This window comes from Pholis gunnellus, assembly GCF_910591455.1.
Source record: "Pholis gunnellus genome assembly, chromosome: 21".
NCBI classification, from domain to species: domain Eukaryota; kingdom Metazoa; phylum Chordata; class Actinopteri; order Perciformes; family Pholidae; genus Pholis; species Pholis gunnellus.
The window spans coordinates 10,025,298-10,047,307 of record NC_136548.1 but is presented as its reverse complement, the minus strand read 5'-3'; the positions used below and the strand labels follow the sequence as shown (position 1 = coordinate 10,047,307).

Below are 22,010 nucleotides of genomic sequence, written 5' to 3'. Positions count from 1 at the left end.
GTAAAAACAGGGTTATCGACACTTAACGACAACGAAAATAAAATCGGAGAGGATTATTTTTGTCAAGGAATCGTCACTATACAAGGAGCCAGTTTCCCATTAGTGCAGAGGTCAGGATTTAATATTCACACTGTGTTAGAAAATGAGAGGAAAGAAAACCGAATACAGAAACATCTAAGATAAAGATTTAGACAACATTGGGAGTTTTAAGTGTTTTATACGCTTTTAATGACACACACACACACACAACATATGCAAACAATTCCATATAAAATGACCATTTCTTCATAAAATATTTTCTTTTGGATTTACTCCCACCTCCCAGAAGAGCAACTTGTCACAATGTGTTCAATCAAACTAGCTACCATAGTGATTGTTTTTATTTATATATATGTATATATATATATATATATATATATATATATATATATATATATATATATATATATATACACACACACACATACATATACATATACACTACACATTTACATTGTGGGACTTACTGAACAAATAAAGAATGCATTAAAAAAAAAAAAATGGTTATTATTATTCATGTCCCGTCACAATCACACGAACTGTGAAAGGTAAACAAATATTCACATGAAAAGTACAAAAGATACATTTTCTTCAAAACGTAAATTACAGATACTTAATTTTATAAAACCTTCAGCACACTCTGGTTAGTTAAATTGGGCTTATTCCTGGATGAACACACGCAGAGTTTCTTGCTTCGGTCTCATTTGAGACTTTTTTAAAAACACACTTTTCGTTCAGTTTACGCTTCTGCTCAATCTCATAATTTAAATAGGGACAAACAACAATTTACTTTAGCGACATTTAGTTGATTTTAATCAGAAAGCTGATCCCGCTTCATTATTTTGACAAGAACACTTCAACAGGGAGAATGGCAGGAAGATTTCAGGTGTTACTGTAAACCAACAACCAGAGCCAATCCTCAGGCTCTGTGCAGCTTTAATACAACAGTTTTATACCAAAATAAACTCGAGAAAGGACACACATGGCTTTTAAGGGGGACAGCAGGCAGATCAGCCCCTCATCCGTGAGAGTCCCGGGTCATGTGTCGCATACATGCAACATCGAAAATGAACATTTTATACAAAACAACACTACAGTGTAAACACCAGCACATTATTTGTGATTGTATAGAAGGTTTCATAACATCCAGGAAATATCACATTCTTAAGGAGGCGGGAACATCTGTGAGCTGTGTTTTAACATTGTTATGATCCTGTAATAACCTGTATCTCGGGTAGAGGTGATGAGTGGAGCTACTCAATGTTTGTTTTTAGAGTAGCACACGAATCCCCAAATGACTTAAAAACCCTACCGTTGATGTTTTTAAAACGTAACTCCTGAAAGTTTTAAGGAGTCAATGGTGCAATTCTGTGTCTTGAGAAAACTCCACATCCATTAATTGTTTTAAACCCCGTCAAAATAAAACAGAACTAATGCAAAAATACATTTTAGTCAATTTCATTCAATTTTAGTCAATTTTCATCTTTTCTTACAGTATGTGGAGCTATGAGGTGTTCACCTGACAGCAACAACACACGTGAAGGGTTTCATTCCAAAAAACTACGCTGTATATTCATTATATATGGAAAAAAAACAACCGTTATGTGAATCTTATCACTCGATAATAATTCCATTCTAAACAATGTTAGTTTATGATAGTTGAGGGTGTTAAAATAAGAACATATCATGATTTTATAACACGTTATTTTTTATGTAATTGTCACATAAAATCAGGTTGAACTTTTAGAGATCCTTTTTCTGGAACAAAACTCTTCAAAACCCGTATGAGAACATCAAGATAAAAGACTTTCTGAGTAAAACTGGTGTGTTGATGGAGAGTCGTTTTCAGGACTTGTTTCAGGATTTCGATTCTCCAAACACTGAACCACATTCTCCAAAGCGAGCTCCAAAGCTGTAGCTCTCTCTTTTCAAAAGCTGAGACCATCAAGTCGTTGGGACGTGAGCTGGGCGAGAGCCGTCTTTCCTACGTGGACATGAGGGTCGGACAATGGCTCCATTGACTTAGTTCTGACCTCCCCCAGCACCCAACACCAGTTAACATGAAGAGGAAAAAAATGCCGTTGATTATTAACTGGGATGCCAGTGTTTCTGGCGGAGTGGAATTTGAGCCATGCATTGATTATCCAAACCGATGTTTTTACGCCTCCTCGGTTTCACATTCGGCTCCAGTGGCGAGTGTGTTGCTCACGAACAGCAGAACTGCCTTTTGTTCTATAAAAAGGGAGGCAAACACTTCTTCACTTCTTGTGGAATATACTCACCGATAGCTTGTAATGCTTTCTTGCACAGTGAAAGGCCAACAAAATCAAAAAGCTCATTGTGACAACACAAGCCTGGGGGACATATGCAGTGTGTACTATGTAGTGCACTGTGCATAGCTCCAAATGCACACACGATCTTTACAAATGTTGAATCCCTCAACAGTTGGCTCTAACTTAGCGACACGTACGCTTGGTCATTAAAACAAAAAAATATACATCTGGGGATTTTTGCAGCTTAGTCGCTTAGTCTGCAAGCACCTCTGATCTCATCTGTTGTACCACAAAGTAGCTGCAGCCAAGACACCAACAAGCACATACATCAGTGTGGCACAATGCCTCGGTCTTCTCCATACAGGATGCCTTTCTTTCAGGGTGCATGTTTACTGGCCAGATGGGCTGCGGGCCCTTCTCTGGCCAAAACAAAATGGCTTTGAGTGTGTTGAAGACTCCCATCAGGTCAGAGACAAAGTGACCAGAATACTAAACGCCACCTTCAATACATATCACGGCTCACTTTGTCAAAAGTTTTCTGCTCCGTTTCGCTGGGCTGAGTAGCGTACGGAACAACATATAGCACGAGGGAACCGACGGACGTACGAAAATGCTTCATGTGTGGTACCAACAACCACTAAACAAGTTCAATCGACATTTAAAAAAAATAAAAAAAACAAATCTGCATTCATTAATCCAGTCAGCGGTTTGATTCTGAGATAATCAGACCCTTCTCGTACCTCGTTGGTTTGGACTAAATGTGAACTCCTTTGCTCATCCAGTACTGAGATATATACACAGAGGCTGAGTGAACTTCTTTTTTTGGCACTTAATAGTCACACTGAGAACAAAGATTGCTGAGAGAAAGACAGGAATACAAACGATGCCACAGACATCAGATTAATGCTACTCGGTGTCATGGAGTGCCACAACCTCTACCGGTTTGGATTCGGGTTTACTATTCCCAATATTCATCTTCCCGTTCTCTCACACCTCGTTTCCATCAGTAGAACACAAGCTGTGACTCCTCTTGAGTTCATCACTTCACTCCCAGTCCCTGTCCTCAAGTATGTCCGCTCCAGGTGTCCGCTAGTCCCAGATACTCTGGATTCTCTGCCGTGGAGGTCACAAACCCGTTCGCAAACCCGTTCACGTGCCTGGGCACTCGTCCGTCTCTCTGCAGTGCCTCAGGACCGTCCGCCCCGGCCACAGCGTTGGCCCCGAGGTCCATGTAGTACTGGTTGTCGAAGGCTGGCGAGGCGGCGGCCCCGGCACTCGCAGGGACCAACAATCTCGCGTTTTCCACGCTGTGACCGGGGCACAGGCCGTTAGGGAGGCGTCGGTCTGCTTTGGAGCCTTTACGGGGCAGCGTGCTGGGCCGCTCGGGAATCCCCGGCCTGAGATCCTGAACCTCCTGGTTGACGTACTCTAAACAGATGGAGGGAGAAAGAAAAGTCAGGACACAACATGCCACGATTGAATTATCAAACGCTTCATTTTTCTCTTGGCTCACCTGGCAAGGCATGAATATGATTCCGTCGGGGCAACGAGTGATGAAGGAGATGAGGAGGATGAAAGCCATTCGGCCCGTCTGTCTCCAGGTCCCCCTGGCTCCCGTTGGAGTAGGTGGGGTCTTTGCAGTAGCGTCCGGGGCTGGCCGGGGGCAGCGAGGGGTCGTCTGGAGGCCCGTCTAGGAAGACCGAGTCGGATTGGCCCCCGGCCGACGGGCTGCGAGCCAGAGTTGGGTACTGAGACTGAGGAATCCATATGCCGTTGGAGGTGCTGGCTCCTAAGGGTAAGGTAGGGTACTGGCTGCGGCCAATGGTGCTCAGGGAGGAGTACATGCTCCGAGGGCCGCCGGTGACAGAGGGCTCAACGTCTAAACCCTGATCTCTGCTCTGCTGGACAGACGGAAGAAATTAATAAGAAATAGACAAGAAGGTGAATTCAGCCACTCAAAGGCTCCCAGGTGGCTGTGTGAAGAAAGAGGACGGTGAGGGTGGAATACTGGACACTGACCCTGTATGACTGGTGTCTGGACGGCCCGTTGGCTTGAACCCCGTCTACCTGAGTCCTGGAGAAGGGGTTTGGCTGAGGCACCAGATACTCCTCGGCATCAAGCAGTTCCCTCATGTTGTTCCCTTCCTCCTCCAGAAGCATCCGGAAAAACTGGCTGTCCACTGGGATGGACATGCTCATCTGCTCGTCGTTCTGCGAGAGAAAGAACACCACGGATGGAAAACACGTTTTATTTATCCCCATGGACATAGAACATCTGTTTCAATGCCGCAAACATATACGCTTTAAGACAAATAACATGCTACCACGTAAATGACATGACCGTTACGTGATCATGCACAGTCACAAGAAGTAAAACATCTGTAACACGAAACACACGTTCACATACCTGGATGACTACATAGCGCGGGGGATCTTTGGCCATATCACTAAATTCGCTCACAAGATCTTTGAACCGCGGTCTGCTGTCTGGGTCGATCATCCAACCTGCCGTCCAAACATAGAAATCAGATGTCAATCAATCATCTTAATACATCAACTCTGTTGAGGACATGTCATAATGACCACTATCTAAAACATAATGTTGGAATGAACACCAGTTCATCTGCTTATTCATCCATGATCATGTACAGTTCCCTTATTAACTATACTGTTGATTTACTGAATAAGATTAAACCTTGAGACAAAACAAACTACTAACATTTGACCATGATCATGTAGACGTCGATGGTGCAGATGAGGGGCTGGGGGAGCCGTTCTCCTCCCTCTAAGACTTCGGGGATTTCTCTCGCTGGGATCATGTCGTAGGGTTTCGCCCCAAATGTCATCAGCTCCCAGACCGTCACGCCTGAGAAGGAAAAGTCAGATTACATTAAATAAAATATCTGGCCAAATGACAATTGAAAATGACATCACTTATTATTAACACATGGAAAGTTGTCTGGCATGAGACTAAGCTATGTGAAAAATCAGTCATATATTAAAGCTAAACAACAATTTCAGCAAACATTTATCATGATGATCAATAAGGATTTAAAGCCTATGGAAACCTATCTATCTATATTGATTGCATCATTTTTCTAACTTAACTACTACCTTTCTGAAATATTGCGATCGATACTATGAACTGCTATGTTCCCAAATTATGTGTCCGCAACTTAAAGTTTGAGACAAAAATTACTCACACGACTTCTTTGTGAAAAATGAACATGAATGAATAAACACTTTCCTAAAACCTTACTTGCTTAAAAAAGGAAAAGTATCCCCATTACGCCTTTAATGCAATGAGCAGAGTGATACTGACCGTAGCTCCAGACGTCACTCTGATGAGTGAACGTCCTGTGCAGAATAGACTCCAGAGCCATCCATTTAATCGGAACCTTGAAACACAGAGCAGCAGTTCAAATATGTAAACCACTGTGAACGTCCCCAGTGCAGACGCTCCCACAGCCACAGACACCTTACCTTCCCTCCATCAGCGCGATACTCAGTCTCGTCTATATCGAGCAGACGAGCCAGTCCGAAGTCGGTGATCTTTACATGGTTTGGGTTCTTGACCAGAACATTGCGGGCGGCTAAATCCCTGTGGACCAGCCGGACATCCTCCAGATAACTCATCCCCTACACACACACACACACACACACACACACAGCGACATTCAGAATAAAGACGTTTACTTCTACTACGACAAGCAGTAGTTCAAGTATGTGCACCTAAATCAGATGCACAGCACAAAGACAGTGGTGGGCCGTCAGGGCCTGCAAAGCCTTCTCTGCTGGCCTAAACAGAATCATGAAGTTACTATTTTATAATTTAATATTTTTTCTTAAATACACTACATGTATCATAATTTATAAAAATATTTTTCCCATTATCTTATTTTCTCGTTGCACAGCTACTGTCTTCCTCAGTTGCTCTGCTTCCAGTGCAGCTTGTTCTAAGTAGAGCTTTTATCCAATCAGATTTCACCCCTATGTCTCTAGAAGAGAGGCCCTTTGCAGTTTAAGTGAATGGGGACGATATTGTTGATTGTCATAGTTTTCCGGATTGAATCCGTTCGGGCTGTTGTTTCCCCGCTAAACTAGTTTAGCTTAGCCTCCCTGAAGACACGTGCGGTGCTGCAGCCTCAGCTGTTTTTTGTTATTGTTCCGGGATCAGAGGTCACACAGTCCGTTGTCTCCTACGTGAGCGCAATACACCGAAAACATTATATTTCCCACAATTTAAGCTTCTGCATTTTCCAAATGCACTAGAATTATTCAAACGTATTGTTCGGTTCATAAGCCTCGTACCGAACGGTTTCATACGAATACGTGTATTGTTGCACCCCTAGAAAAAAATAACTATAGCTGTGGCGTCATAATGAGCTTATTAGGAGATGGCTCAAGTGTAGTAGGACAGCACAGAAGGCCCAGGTATAAAATGCACAGCCCGCCACTGCACAAAGATGATAACTCGGTTAAATACCTTGGCGATCTGGACACACCAGTTGAGGAGGAACCGGGAGCCGATGCGGTCCTTGTTCTCCCTGACGTAGTCGAGGAGGCAGCCGTACGGCATCAGCTGAGTGACCAGCTGCACCGTGGAGGTCAGACAAATCCCCAGCAGACGGCACACATAGGGGCTGGCCACTCCCGCCATCACATAGGCCTCCTGTGGGAAGACAGAGGAAAGATGCTAACGGGGTTGAGAACTGTATTCATGTAACTGTGTCTAATTGGCTTTCACTCACATCGAGGATCTCTTTATTGGCCTTTGGCGAGGTGTTCTCTCGTAACACCTTGATGGCCACTGGTATTTTCACATTTTCCCCATCAGGAGCCCACACACCCTGAAACAAAACAATGGAAACCACTCAAAAACTCACCAAAAGATGTAGCGCTAAATATAAAAGGTACTTTTAAAGAACTGGACCACCTACCTTGTAAACAGTACCAAAGGCCCCTGCACCCAGGACCCTGAGTTTTTTCAACTCAGTCTCCTTCAGGATGCGCATCTGAGCCTGATTGGGTGACGCACCGCTGGGTGTTAGAGGCTCCACAAGCTGCAAGCATGGAGGAAGCAGATTCCTTCATTACAAACCACAACACCCAAGCGGAAACCTAAGGACTACATGTTGCCCAACACACAACGGACGTCTCTGTTTACAAATTATAACCAGCGATGGTGCTCGGTGCCCACCTCATGTTCTTGCAGGATCCTCCTCATCGTCTCCTTCCTCCTGAGCTTCTTCTGTCTCCTCAGATAGAAGACCAGCAGAGCGAGCAGGATGAAGAAGAGTACCACTCCACCCACTGCAGCCGCGATGGTTGTACCCGGTCTAAACAGAGAAAAACAGTTCATCTAATCCTCAAAAGGAGCCCTGAGAAAATCCACCACCACCATCACCATTCAAGTATCCGAAACAGTTGAGGCAGCTCACCCTGTCCTGGTGTCAATGGGGCAGCCTCTATCATCCATCACAGTGCAGCTGAAACACACAAGCGCCGGGTGTGAAATCATTCTCACTGTGTGAGCAGTCCGTGCTTGTGTTTGTGATGTGTGTCCACTTACGACAGCGTGCAGTTGGTGTTGCAGGACAGACAGTGTCCTGTGGCGTTGCTGTACTTCCACACGGTTTGCTGATCCTCCTTCACACCGCTGGGACAATGATCCACACAAAACTCACCGTCCTGGAATTTTCGACACTCTGAACAATGTTCTGCACCCTGAAGACACACAGAGAGAAGTATTTAAGTGCATTTATACACAGCACACTTACACACAGGTATAATTGTGGGAGTTTATTTAGAATATTTACTTAAGGGGGCAACTAATGATTATGTATTCAATTATTCTTTTTTTCTTCTTCTGGCAATGATTGAACACATTTGGATGAAATTTAAAGTGCAACTGCTCATTTATGTGGAGGCCTTGTCCAGAAGTTGCATCCTGAAAACAAATCAACCACTTTTGTAATCCCAAAAGGTTGCTTTACTTAAATATCAGAAATCCTTATGGTTGAGTAGATGAGGCATTTTCAGATTTTATTATGGTATGTCAGGACTGTAAGCCGTGTGAGCATCTTACCGGGCCATGACAGGAAGCAGAGCCATTGAGAGGTCGACACTCTGCGTGACAGGCAACACACACAGATCCGTCTGTGTATTCACGGATAGACCTGCAACACAAGCACAGCGGGGATTCAACATTTATTACTTGGCTTTTTTTATTGATTTAGTGCAGCCACACCCACACAAACAGAAACGTTCATACCCCTGATTGATGTCACACTGCTCCACGCACTCAGTGCCGCGTTGGAAAGCCTTGCAGGACGCACACTGGCTGGGCCCCGGCCCCCAGCAGCCCCCCTCGCACAGCAGGTGACAAACACGCCCCTCTTCCTCTGAAAACGCATGCGGAGAAAACAGATGCACACTGTACTTTCTATTGCACTCTCCTCCTCACAATCACTGCAAAGTTTCAATGAGGAAAATCACAGAGAAACCCTCAAGGAGTACTCTGTGTAAATGGAATTGACACTAGTATCAGGCCGAGATATGTAACTCGGATAAAGTGACAAGTGGCTGATCAAAGTGTAACCCACAGTATCTTTAATGGACCGTGGCATTGCATTAGTGCGTTCACCCACCACAGAGTTGGGTGTCCTGGTTCTGGCTGACGATGCGTTGAGGTCCCTGGCTGGGATGGAGCAGACTGTCCCAGGGCAGTGAATTGGTGTAGCACAGCTGGGAATTGTTGTGCAGCAGGACCAAACCTCCGCTGACGCTGCGTAGTGAACGCAACCCAAGAGACCGGATGTGTACATTCTGGATGGCCATCGAAAACACACCCCTGACCAGAAAGAGAGGTTGTGAGTGACCGGAAATAAACGGCAGGGGTACATTTTCTAAAGTCTGTCCATTAATAATAATATATTTTTCAGTTTGTTTAAATAAACTCACTAAGAATGCTGCTCGACAGATCTAAGAATGATTATCTTTTGTTTTCAAATTTAGTTAGAAATTGTGGGGGAATCCCAAGATATACATGTACTGTACAGGTTTAACACCTGTTGACACAAAGGCCAGGTTGTTTGAAAATAGGTTTTAATGTGTAATTTCAGTTCAGGAAATATGAAAGAAAAACTGCAAAGGTAGACACTATAATTACGATAAAGAAACAAGTTACTTTAATTTAAATGATTTACCCAAAACAACGGCCCATAATGTAAAATCTTGTTGTCAAACATTGTCAGACAAGCAGATCTCACATTTGTCACTTTGACCTAGCCCGAGCATGCTACACTAGATAGTCTGCCATAGACTGTTATCCTGGTTGGAGTATGCTGCAAGTTGGAGCAGCTGTGCTGGCTAATAAATAGCCTTTATAACCCTGAAAGTGAACAAACTGCCTCAACTGAACCGAAAACACAAACATATAAAAGAGAAACACAAACAAAGACCCTATGTGGGTGGACGGACATCAGGAAAGTGGCATGTGGTGACGCACCACACAGAAAGAAACAGATGCTCTACATTGATTTGCATGACAAATACTTATCTTATACTTATCTAGTTTTATTCATTTTTGCATTTTTACCTGAGTGGAAAAGCTTTCCAAGGTGTGAACCACATCCAGCTCCACTTCATATCATATATGAGAAAATAAATATGAATAATGGGTCTACTATTTGTTTCCAGGTTGTTTTGGGGTTTGTTGACAATATAAGCCATAAAAATTATTATAGAAAAAAAATGTATTAGAAATTTATTAGAAAGAAAATAATAAAAAAGACATTGATGGCATACTTACGCAGTTAGAAATGACATGGTGAAAAACATACAGTAGTGTGAGGTAGTGTTGATTTTAGGACAGTATGATTAATATGTAAACATGCAGAGAAAAGACAGACAGACAGTTTAGAAGTCTTACTTGTAGAGCATCCTGCCTCTGATCACCTTCAGGTTCTCAAACACGCTCAGGTTAGTCCAATTTTGTGGCCAGGCATCAATGTACAAATAACCTGCAAAGCAATATCAATACATATATGTGATTATGATTAGCTTTGTAAAAGATATGCATATCAATTGATAATATATTTTTCATCGTTGTTTTTTTCATAGATATTTCTTCTATTTTAGGTGAGATGTTTTAGATAGGCCCGTAGTGGGATTCTACCTCACTTGCGCATGTATTTTATTTCTATTTACGTTTGCTCTGTCTTTCATTTTATAAAAAATAAAACATATGAACTTAGTTATAAATAAAATACAATTTTATTTTCTTGGTAAAAGCTTATTAAAAAAGGGTTGAACAAACACTTCCTTCCTGTTGTCCTCAGTGTTCAGTACCTGTGATCTCCTCCAGGCTCTTGAAGCTGCTCAGCTGCTCCACAGTCAGACCTGATGTGTTGCTCACAGGGTCCCTGAACAATGACAGCGTTACGTTTAAGTGACAACTTTCACACAGCAAGAGGCAATATACAATTTGATTGTTTCACCTTGTAAAATCTCTGTTCACTGATACAATATGCAGTGGTGCAGGATAGCTCTATTTGTTTACATTGAACACGTTCACTGAACCCTTCTCAGATACAAGATAATTTATCAGGGATTTGGGATCTGAGCTTCGTTTGGTGTCACGTAGGCCGATCCACCAATCTTTAATTTAACATCCACAGAGTGACTGGTGAGACAGCTTTTGATCCACACTGTGTACATCATTACTGTATATAAATTATTCTGTATTGTGTATATACAGTAAATGTCTTCATTCCGAATCAATTTGATTCTATTAAATCAAATAATCATGATGAGGAGAAAACACGCAAAAGCAGTTATTTTGCTCTTTGTAAACATAAAAAAACATTTACGTCTAGGTTTGAAGTACATTTGAGGAAGAGAATCTAAAGTGTTTGGCTTTGGTGGCGACTTTCCCCTCGACTTAGACAAAGAAACTTCCACAAAACTCAAATATTTGAAAGGCTGAACTCGAGGGACGTGGCTCTGTGGCAGTATGAAGTCTTGGGCATGAAGCTGCTATGATGGTACAGTTTAAATTGAGTTCATTATGAAGCTAAAACTGTATTTATGTTCTACATTTGGCTTGTGTGTGTCTCTTACCATGCAAAGCTCTGCGGGAGGAAGGCCAGACTACCAAAGATCTTCTTACACTTGTTGAACTGCTCCACGTTAGTAGATGTTACCATGGTGACGCCATGGTTGTCCCTAACCAGACCATAACACACTGCAACACAAACCATGACAACGGATTATAACCAATTCATCTTAAATCCAGAAATTAAGCTGGGCTAAACAAAGATGTCCAACTTGACAGGAAAAGAACGATCAACAAATCTCCATATAAACCAGGATATCATCGGCGTAGAATGAAATATCAGATATGGTATATAGTATATAAAATATAGTATATAGTATGTAGTATATGTGTATCACATTCAACAACAAGGATGTAAGGTGATTGGCACATTGTTTGACAGCTCTTCCTGGTGCCTCTAGCAATGTTAATGAATGGAGGGTATGTCTTGTAAAAACAGTTGCACTTATGAACTGTGTTATTGAAAATGGTGTCGAATATCAATATCTTTCAAGGTATTGAATCACAGTTAGTAATTCCAGTATCGTGACATTAATACTAACTGAGCTTTCCGTGATCAGCCTTGTCTGGTCTTAGTGTATAAACATTATGCATCTTTACATTTTTACATAATTGAAACATTTGAGTTTTCTTAGTGATTGAATGCATTTTTAAAAATGTCTGCGTTTAACATGTTTGACAAAAGAGCTCCCAACTAAGGCCAAAAATTAAATTCAATGTATGCACCACAAATTGAGATTATGTGATAGCTGCGGTCTGTCTCACGAAGCAGGATGACAGAGTAATCCAGTTAACGCCACTCAGTAAAAAGAAATGATCCACATGGTACGAATGTATCTAAATGTCCCGATTCACGAGACAAACCCCGGGTTACAAAAACAACAAGGTACTGCAGAAACAGGTCGGTTCACTTTGCACCGTAGTCAGCATGTGATGCAACAGAACATCAGTGCGTGCAGCACAAATCATTATCAGTTGTACTGAAGCGCCATGTCATGCACGTAGAGAATACATCATTTAAATGACTTCACAACATTACGTATGAACATTATGCAACATTTGAGCCACATAGTATGAAATAGTTTTCCCCCTGTTGGACTTCTGGATAGCTACTGTTTACACTCATTAGCCACTTAATTAGGTACAACCTCTATAAACACCAGGTACGAGCGATCTTTGCCCCCAGAGCGGTCTGCATTCTTCCTGGCATTGACTCAACCAGGTGCAGAAAGCATTTCTTCCAGATTCTGCTCCGTGTTGACTTGGTCGCATTACAAAGTTGCTACACATTTAGCGGCTTCACATTCATGCTGTGAATCTCCGGTTCCACCACATTCAAAAGATGCTCTTGTTGTATTTGTAGAACCAGTTTGAGATGACTAGTCTTTGTGACGTGTTAAGTCATAGGTGTTCTGGTAAACCTAATGACGTGGCCATTGAGTGTATGTACACAATGTATTGTGTCTTAATGCAGATGTGTCCACAAACACACAATGACTCCTACCTTTGGGACAGTCTCCTTCACACTTTTCACATTTCTGCATCTCGTTCCCATCAGGGTGGGCGATGACAACTTCCTGGTTGGCTATTGGACAATTCAAAGTACAAGCCACTTCCATAGCCAGATAGTTATCTGCAGACAGGGAGACAAAGTGTTCAAAGGGCGTGAATGAGTTATGATGAAATGGGAAGCTGGTATCCTAAAGCGTTCAAGTAGCAGGGATTTTATTGTGATAGTGCCAGGTTTGAATCCCTCTGTATGTGTGGAAACCTTGGCATGGAAACTGAATAAATAATCTTATTTCTCCTCCCTCTCCATTCAGCATCTGTTATCATCATTGCGCCCTACAGCAAGACGCTTAATCAGCAGTTTGCACCAGCGGAGCTGCATAGTGGCCACCAGCTGAGCACTGTGTTGTAGCTTTCATGAATAAACAAGGTTTGTTCAAAATAAGTTCTCACAAGGACACGTCTTGACGCAGGTGGCTCCAAAGTTGAACTTCTTGTTTGGGTTGGGTTTGGTCTGAAAGGTGACCGGGTCGTAGATATTGGGGGGAGGACAGTTTTCTTTACACACGCCGCTGTCGTTGAAGTGGCGGCAAGCCTGGAGAGAAGAGGAATGAGAAACTGAAGAAATGACAACAGACTGTCTAACAACACAAGTATATGTTGAATACGTGCAGGAGTTTGTATTTTACCAGACAGTCTGAGTCTTTGGGTCCTGTGCATCCAGCAGCACACTGCATGTGACAGCAGTCGTGAGACAGGCGACCTTTACACCGCTGACAGCCAAGCGCACAATTAATATGGGTCACTATGAATGAAGACGAAAAGGTGAACGTTTTCAGCTGTTCTTTCACCTGCTCTGGACGTTTTCCACTGAAAACCAAATAGTGTCAATGTCACACTCTGCATATGATGTTAACTCACAGGTCTGGCAGTCTTGTGCAGTTTCTCCCCAGCAGCTTTCCTCACATACAGAGGAACAACTTGGACCTGTGCAGGAGGAGACACGACAACAAATGAGGAGAGCTGAGCACTTTGAGAAGAGTCCACATTTGTACTAGTGGCTCTGTACTTAAGACCTGCATTAACATACTGTGCTGTCCCGTCTGCTGTTTTGTATTTACTGTGGCACACGAGAAACAAGTTCAACATTTTAACGCATCCATCAGCTGCTCACATTCAGTGGCCCGAGGCTGCAGTCGGTGCAGCTTGGCGTAGTTCTGCTTGTCCAAAATGTCCCTCCAAACAATGTTCTGGGGGTCTGGGAAGCACAGCTGAGGGTTCCCCCAAATATACACCGCACCCAACAGGATCTCTGCAGGGGGAGACGATACATAGAGGAGGTTATCGAGTTATTGTTACAGTAGATAACATACTGGGTTTGGGCATCAACTGTTAGCTCCACTATGCTATCATCCTACCTGTGAGGCTACGAAGCCGGAGCGTCCTGAGTCCCTGTCCGCCCAGAGTGTTATCCAGCACAGCCAGCGCGTAGCTGGAGTTGTACAGCTGACTGCCTCTTATGATCCGAAGGTTGTCTAAAGGCAACAGACTCACGGACACATGAGCTACGAGTACATAGCCCTGAACCTCCACGATGCCCTGAAGAAGAGGGGAAGAGAAAACTAAAGGATCAGTCTGTTGTGGCAATAAAAACAAGTGGGCCGACTATACAAATTGAAGCAACTGAATCCTTGTTTTGTCTTTATTTAGTTCCATCTTATATATACACACATATACCTGTAGGAAGGAGAGGTCAGGGTTTCCATTCAGGTGTGTGATCTCCAGGTTCCCGTGGACCACCTTACAGCCAGTGTAGAGCAGCTTCAGGGTCTCGTAGTGATTGTCCAGGCTGGAGGGCAAGGTCAGCTTCATGTCTGTACCCAGGCACACTGCAACACAGATATACATACAGTATACACATATATACACACATATCAAAAGGACCCCAACTTCATCCTCCATGTCAAATTCATTGCTCAACATTCATGATGTTTTACTGTCATTCAAAATCATTTGGAAAGCAACAAAAGAAAAGTACAACAAAATGTGATTTAGGTTTATGAGTGAATGAGCTTTTCAGCATGACTGTGTAACATCTGAATGATCCAATTTAAGTACATAATAAAGAAAAAACTCCATCAGGGCCTCAGCACCCTGTCTAGATTTCAGTAATCCAGATAGTGTGGCAGCATATATGTGTATTAAAATTAAACTTCAATGAACTGCAATGAATGCATGCCATTAATTTATAGTGACAGACTTTGCGTTAGCCTACATGTTCAAGCTCCAAATAATGGAGGCTTTAAGGACTCCACATATCTTGCCTGTGTAACGAGTGGCCTTGAACGGTTCCTCTTAAATACAAACCACATGCGCTGCCGCAGTCTTGTCTCTTCGTGGTCATGATATAGTTTCCACTGGCAGCAGATTCCCCACAGTGGGTCACACACACGTTACATTCAGGGTCACACACAATTCACGGGGGCTCTCTCACACACACACACACACATAGCTCCCATGCTTCAGCAGACAGTCACACAGCGGACAGTCTCTGCTGAGGTTATAAATGACTTCCTCTGGCCCCCTTCCAACAGTCCTTCAATAGTCAACCCCTTTCTCCTGATTGTAGCCCCCCCCTCCCCCACTACGCTATCTCCGTCCCTCCTTTTGGAAAGCACAGCCCGATGGACGGACACATATAATCAGAGGAATAGGAAGCACTGGCAGGCTGCAGGAGGCTGATTCCCATGATACACCGGGGTTCAACAAAGTTCAGAAAGTATCTGCTCAAGACGTGCCGTCATCGCGTGTGTGCGTCTGCCCTGCGTAAAGTCTCCTGGTGACAGCTGACACTCACAACTTGATCCATATTACAGCCACTGCAAAAACATAAAATAAAAGAAATAAATAAGTTCCACACTCAAATCTGACAGCTACTGCAGCGAATGGCTCGGTGACCAAAAATACACACCCAGTCGTTATACCCAGTCAGATATCAAATCAAATGACTAATCACTGCCTCCCTCAGCGATGTCATCATGGAAAATAGTTTGACATGTTAGGCCAAGATAGGGAGTCGTGCTTTTATTCTCCAGCATTTAAATCATTCTTTAACAGGACAGGATATCTAAACAGAAACAAAAATCTGACTCCCTGAAACTCTGCGATTGGCACAAACTACCACACGCAAACACAAACAACGCGGACGGCTCCGGCTCCGGGGATTCAGTAAATGTGCCGTAACAGCACAACGGAGCACATTTTCCATTTCTAAAAAGTGTGTGTTAAGCTTGTTCTCAGCTTCCTCTCCTTTTATTCCCTCATTGTTTGCTCTCCAAAAGTCTCTCAGCAACGGCTGCGTGTGTGCATGCGTGGCCTTTGTGAGGAGCTGCCCCCCCCCCCCCCCTCTCCATCCCTGTAGCCCAAAATACTCTTTTATCACTTACTTTGCTCTATCTGCCCTCTGTCACCGTCACTGCCTTCCTCTTTCAAATTCAATCACTACATCTTCTTTATTAGTTGCTTTGAGAGTCAACTTATTTTAAAATGTCCCCTCTTTCCCCTCCCCATTCATTCCCTCCTGTCAGTTTAGTGCATGAGTCGTTGCACAACTCTCTTTGGACTCTGGAAAGTGTCATTTCACAGGAATGTGTCTTTGCATATCCAGAAGATGACACACCAGTGAGTTGGGGGGTCGGGGGATAAAGAAAAACCAGGTTGAAGTTCAGTGATAACTCAAAAGGCCCCGCAGAACACAAGACGATCTCTGTGTCCAGAAGGTTATCCACACAACTAATGACTGCCACAGACATCCAAGCGCACACACACACACACACACACACACACACACACAATTAAAGGTGTTAGTGCAGTTGGCTCTGGAAACTTCCACTGGTCAAGTGTTCGTACGCCATGTCGTCCGGCCTCGTCGGGAGGCCAAAACAGTTGTTTTCCGAACAACTGCGCTCGAAGGCGGGATGAAAAGCTTGCCGTCATAAAGAGGGGGGGGGACGACACTATGCATGTTTAAACACGGGGGTTACAGCGCAACGTTTCAGGCAGTCTCTTCTGGAAAACACAAAAAAAGGTAGTTGCGTACAGAGTGGAACACTGTCGATGCCTTCAAGAAGATTTACTGTTTTCAGGCTTTTCTTCGTGTTTTATGTCATAATCAGAAAGAGGCTATTTTTTGTCACATCCGACCGTGTCGTGTAAGAATTGATACAGACTTGATCAGCGATTTGATCTTAATCTGGCTTCCTGTAAGAGAAGAAGTGGCGAGTTTAAGTGTCTTGCACCAGTGTGCTTCTTAGGACTTTCTGCAAAACTGAAAGCCAGCTTGAAGCCACACCTGTGTGTGTGGCATCGTGCCAGTTAGCACAGGGAGTGTGTGTTTACCAGTGTGTGTTTACCAGTGTGTGTGTGTACGGTAAGTGACAGAAACATGGGGCAGCGAGGCTACTGCGGGAGTTAGACCGAACCACGGTGGAAAAGCCTGCAGCCTCTCCTCTGGATCAGATCCCTTCAAAGCTCAACACAAACACAACGAGCTGATCCAACAGGTCTTCAGTTCATCATCCCTCAGATTTAACGTGTCAGTCCTGAATCTAACACAATGCTAATCCTAGCGTGTCCTGCGTGAACTTCACATTTCTCCCAAACCTCCCTGAAAACACTTTCTTCCTCTTCATTCTACGGACGAGGAAGAAAACAAAAACAGGTATTGCTCAACAGACGAGCAGAACAGGATCCTGTACCGTACTGGAGCACACAAGCTCCTCACTCACCCCGTCAATCACAAACACCACTGCGTCAGAATATCTCCTGCATACGTTTACACATTTATTAACAACAGTTAAAAAATCATTTAAATGTACTGTTATTTCCAACTTGCAATCTAAAGTATATTAGGGGAAATCTGATTTCTGTACGATTTCTTTGTCTATAGATTATAATCTATAACCTGAATCTAGAATCTATCAATATTTTATGATTGCATCAATATATGAACTAGAAATACTGGTATGTTGTCCCAACCAAAGCTGGACAACCACAATATTCAATACACACAACTCCATTATTCAAGTATTAATATACTGCATTGCAATATATGTTATTGCAATGAACTCTACGGGGATGCTAGGTGCAAAATAATAGGTTTTCAAAAACACTTTCGGGTTTGATTTTGTGCAATATCGTAATTAGCATTTGCTTAAGTTCTTACTCAACAGACTTTGGTGTAATAATCAGGCAGCATTTATACTATGAGAAAAGATCAATTACCTTCTGGGGAGAAATTGCTGCAAATTAAATAAAAATGAATGATACAGAGCTTTCTGTATCTTATCATTTTTATCAAGATTTAATTCTATTTAAAGTGCCGATGATAATACTGAGCTGAAATGATCATAACTTGCTAAAAGTCAGATCTCTTACACGCAGCTTAGACTGGGGAGTCACGGCCGGCTGAGCTAACCTGCCACCGATCCAGGAGGACTTAATCACTTCACAGGGAGCTCCACTCAATCGGTGCACTAGAGTGTGACGAGGACATGAACTCTGTGGACACTGAGGCCAGAAAACACACAATATGTTCTCACACAGGAGCCGGCTGTTGAAATAATTCGATCACAACACGGAAGGAAAAACACGAAACACAACCGCTGACCTTTGGAATCCCTTCTTGGCCACAGGACGTGTGTGTGTGTGTGTGTGTGTGTGTGTGTGTGTGTGTGTGTGTGTGTGTGTGTGTGTGTGTGTGTGTGTGTGTGTGTGTGAGAGACACAAAACAATACTTTGTCACTGAAAGTAGGACTTGTGCACGATGCATTGCTACAAACAGCTGCTACGGACCAATTACAGCACTCACGCTGAACCGATGCTTCAGAGATCAACACTGTGGAGTAAAGTGCACCGACCTGTTCCCACCAACAATGCAGTTGTGTTTGGAAATCACTTCACCTGTGACTAGTGGCTTTGTGTGTGCGTGTGTGTAGCAGTGCTGGGGGTAGCAGCTAATAAAAGACACAGAAGCTTCACTACAATATCTTTGACTCATGTTAGTCTTTTTAGAAGTAAAGATGACGTCATCCCAAACTCAGACGTGGTGATATTTCATGTTGTCATGCACTGGCCTCTTTCCTCAAATGGGCATGTCGATAAACGCTGTTAGTTACGTGTCAATAAAGCACATGTTGGAAGGTTATTGATGTCAATATGTTTGCCATTAGCTTATTAAATGCTTTTAAAATCATGTGACCGGGCTTATTGATATCTGACTCCACTTAAAAACACATCTCTATCAATATGGAGGCTTATGCAAGCATGACTGCAAACTACAGCTGCAAATAACCATTATTGAGATTAACTGTTTGGCCTATAAAGCATCAATAAATGAGAAAAATATATATCATGGAGCCCAAAGTAACTTATTCAAATAGCTTTCTTCTCTTTTGAGCCCTGAGTGTTTTTCTTCAGTATTACAGAATCATGACATGTTTGGCCTTTTAGCATATAGTTCTCCTTATATGTGATGAAAGTACAAATGTAGGACTTTCTTGCAAATATGCAACTTGTTTGCACTTTCGTTTAGCTCTTGTTTTACTGGCATGCACTCAAGGTCCAAGTGTGACAAGTGGCCCTCTATCAGACAATGTCCTCTTTAGAGCCAGAAGTGAATAATTGACATCGTCGTGATCCTTGGCACACAATGCCCGGTCTGTTGATGGTTTGTTTTTGTTTACGCGTAAAGCAAAACCAGCCTAACGTCCTCCTGCACGCGCCGCCGTCTCGCAGTGTCCCCGAGCTGCAAAGCAGGTTCTCAAATGTCTCACCTGTTTCACTACTACTGCTACTACTATGTTTCAGACGTGTTTATTTTTGCAACAAAATGTGCTACATGAGAGAGTTTTAGCCAAAACAGGAAATGTGGGTTACGGCTACTTTGTGACAGGTGTGATTTTTTTTTTCCCCCTCATGAATCCCACGAGCCTCAGCGGTGAGAGAGAGGACGAGGCGCTCGCGGAGGAATGTGGTCCGAGCTAGAAATATCACTCTCTTAGGGCCAAGCTGAACCTCGCACATCTACTCACACACAACCCACGTGTTCTCCTCGTCTATGCCATGTAGACGGAGTGTCTGTATTAGCAAACAGGGGGGAGGCATTAAAAGGCGAGACGAGCCGTGAAAAGTTACCCACCTTCTCTGCCCAGCGCGCCCGTCACCCCGAGCAGCACGGCCCCGACAAACACCAAACTTCTCGCCGCCTCCATCTGCTGCGACCCGGCGCCTCTAGTCCATGATCCAAAGTTTCTACTGTTCCCAATGAGGACTTCACGTCGTCGGAACTTGTTCTCGTCTCCAGGTTTTTGTTTCCTGGCACCTTTTTGGAGTTGTTGTTCGTTTCTCAATCTCAGTGACTTCCTCCCTGGAATTTTCGTGCCTGTTGGTAGTAAAGCGTGACAGCGCGCAGGAACAGATGCGCGCTCCCGTGAAGGCCTGAGCGGGGAGTGGCAGGTTGACTCAGCCCGCCCTCACTTCACACTGTTATCTGCAGGGCTGCTCTAACTTTACTTTACTATCTAACTAGTACATTGCATCCTAGTTTGTAATTTGTAAAGCTCCAATGTGTTTTGCGTTTTGTTGCTTCACTTGGATGTTTGAGCTTCGCTGTACAGATTGACGTGACACAATAAAGATGTTTTCACATTCATCTGCTGAAGAGGAAGAGTTTCTCTGTACTCAACAGATGATTTAGTGACATCATAACTAGTTTTTTTACAAAAAATGTGATTGGGAAACTTGAAGCCAAGTTGGACATTCATTGAGTATTTGCCTCTAAAGTATAGGAGACATTTTGTGCCCAGAAGTTATTGGACATTTGAAATGAATGATATTTATATATTTGTTAATTCTGGATTATTATTATTATATAATGCGGAGGTTGTGCAATATGTTGCTTGTTCTTATCTGTTTGTGTAGGATAGTTGTAATGTGCTTTAGGAGATGTTGTATTGTTTCTTTTCTAATAACTACTGCAGCTATGATAAGACAATATGTTTTGTGTCATATCATGTGTGCAGCATTTGAGTCCAAGACAAATTTCCCTCTTGGGATAACACGTATATTGTATATCGTATCATTAACATTTCTTAACCAGGGAATTTTACTTACAAATACAAAACTGTCATTCAAAGCAGATTCCTTTTTTATATGTATCAAAACAAACATGATCAAGTTATGAAATATGATGAACCAAACACCCGTAGCTGAAGAAGCACTCAGCGCCTTTACTTAAGTAATAATAGTTAGAACTGTATAAAAGTTGTGGGTGAAAGTAGATTGTTTCAGAGCATGAAAGCCAAACTGTTTTTACAATAATCCATTAAATACTCTTTCACACATTTCATCTGGTCTCCCTCAATCCCCCCTCACATATTAGCCCTCCTATCTGTTTATTCAATGTTATGCTGTTTATGTTTTCCAATTCAATCGCGTGTGTGTGTGTGTGTGTGTGTGTGTGTGTGTGTGTGTGTGTGTGTGTGTGTGTGTGTGTGTGTGTGTGTGTGTGTGTGTGTGTGTGTGTGTGTGTGTGTGTGTGTGTGTCGTTGACTTTATTAAAAGGGAAATGATTTGCGGCTTGGAGCATCTTCATATTTCTCATGCCCTTCACTTCACGGTCACAAATCAGGAGTTGCAGGAGGAAGAATAAACTCTATTCATCCACATACATCCACTCTCCCCACCCACAGCAGCAAAGGGTCAGAGTCCGAGCTACTGCACGGAGCTATCAGGAAACAACAAAAAGCGCACTCACTCAGCCATTCACAACACAAGTCCCAGACTTTTCACAGCAGTTAGTGGTGCTGGTCCTGCTCCCCACAGAATAAGTATCAGCTGTAAACTTCAGCAAAGTGAATAAATCGAGTTTTATGAGGAGGTGTCAAGTCTCGGATAAAGTTGGCTGTAGAAACATGCAAGTTGTCGTATTCTCCATATGCTGCTTGTAATTCGTTTTGGTTGTTGAAACGTAAAATAAATGCTCAACCTCATAAAAAGAAAAGAAAACCAAG

The 22,010-nt window shown here is 43.0% G+C and overlaps 1 protein-coding gene across 2 annotated transcripts; it reads right to left on the bottom strand.

Moving 5' to 3' along the window:
- Positions 1-217: 217 nt before the first annotated feature.
- On the bottom strand, positions 218-20,348 carry LOC306713479 (receptor tyrosine-protein kinase erbB-2-like). 2 transcript variants are annotated; one of them, XM_079183175.1, is made up of 27 exons: positions 20,138-20,348; positions 14,677-14,828; positions 14,358-14,538; positions 14,114-14,251; positions 13,861-13,926; positions 13,629-13,744; positions 13,393-13,534; positions 12,935-13,063; positions 11,436-11,559; positions 10,665-10,738; positions 10,246-10,336; positions 8,963-9,165; positions 8,587-8,716; positions 8,401-8,491; positions 7,885-8,039; positions 7,754-7,801; positions 7,513-7,651; positions 7,253-7,375; positions 7,064-7,162; positions 6,799-6,984; positions 5,796-5,951; positions 5,635-5,710; positions 5,032-5,178; positions 4,720-4,817; positions 4,332-4,523; positions 3,826-4,210; positions 218-3,740 (listed from the first exon to the last, which is right to left on the bottom strand). In XM_079183175.1, the coding sequence occupies exons 1-27, from the start codon at positions 20,208-20,210 to the stop codon at positions 3,376-3,378; spliced, it is 3,879 nt and encodes a 1,292-aa protein (XP_079039301.1). In that variant the 5' UTR covers positions 20,211-20,348; the 3' UTR covers positions 218-3,375. The 2 variants fall into 2 exon arrangements, with proteins under 2 accessions (XP_079039301.1, XP_079039302.1); XM_079183176.1 differs by lacking the exon at positions 20,138-20,348 and adding an exon at positions 15,307-15,510.
- Positions 20,349-22,010: the final 1,662 nt, after the last annotated feature.

Bases quoted from the DNA above. Each gene is read 5' to 3' on its own strand.
- LOC306713479 (XM_079183175.1), bottom strand. From the start codon at position 20,210: ATGGAGGCGGCGAGAAGTTTGGTGTTTGTCGGGGCCGTGCTGCTCGGG. The intron at 14,539-14,676 runs GTATATGTGTGT...CCTCTTCTTCAG, and splicing joins CTGACCTCTCCTTCCTACAG to GGCATCGTGGAGGTTCAGGG. The intron at 8,717-8,962 runs GTGGGTGAACGC...ATGCGTTTTCAG, and splicing joins CCAGGACACCCAACTCTGTG to AGGAAGAGGGGCGTGTTTGT.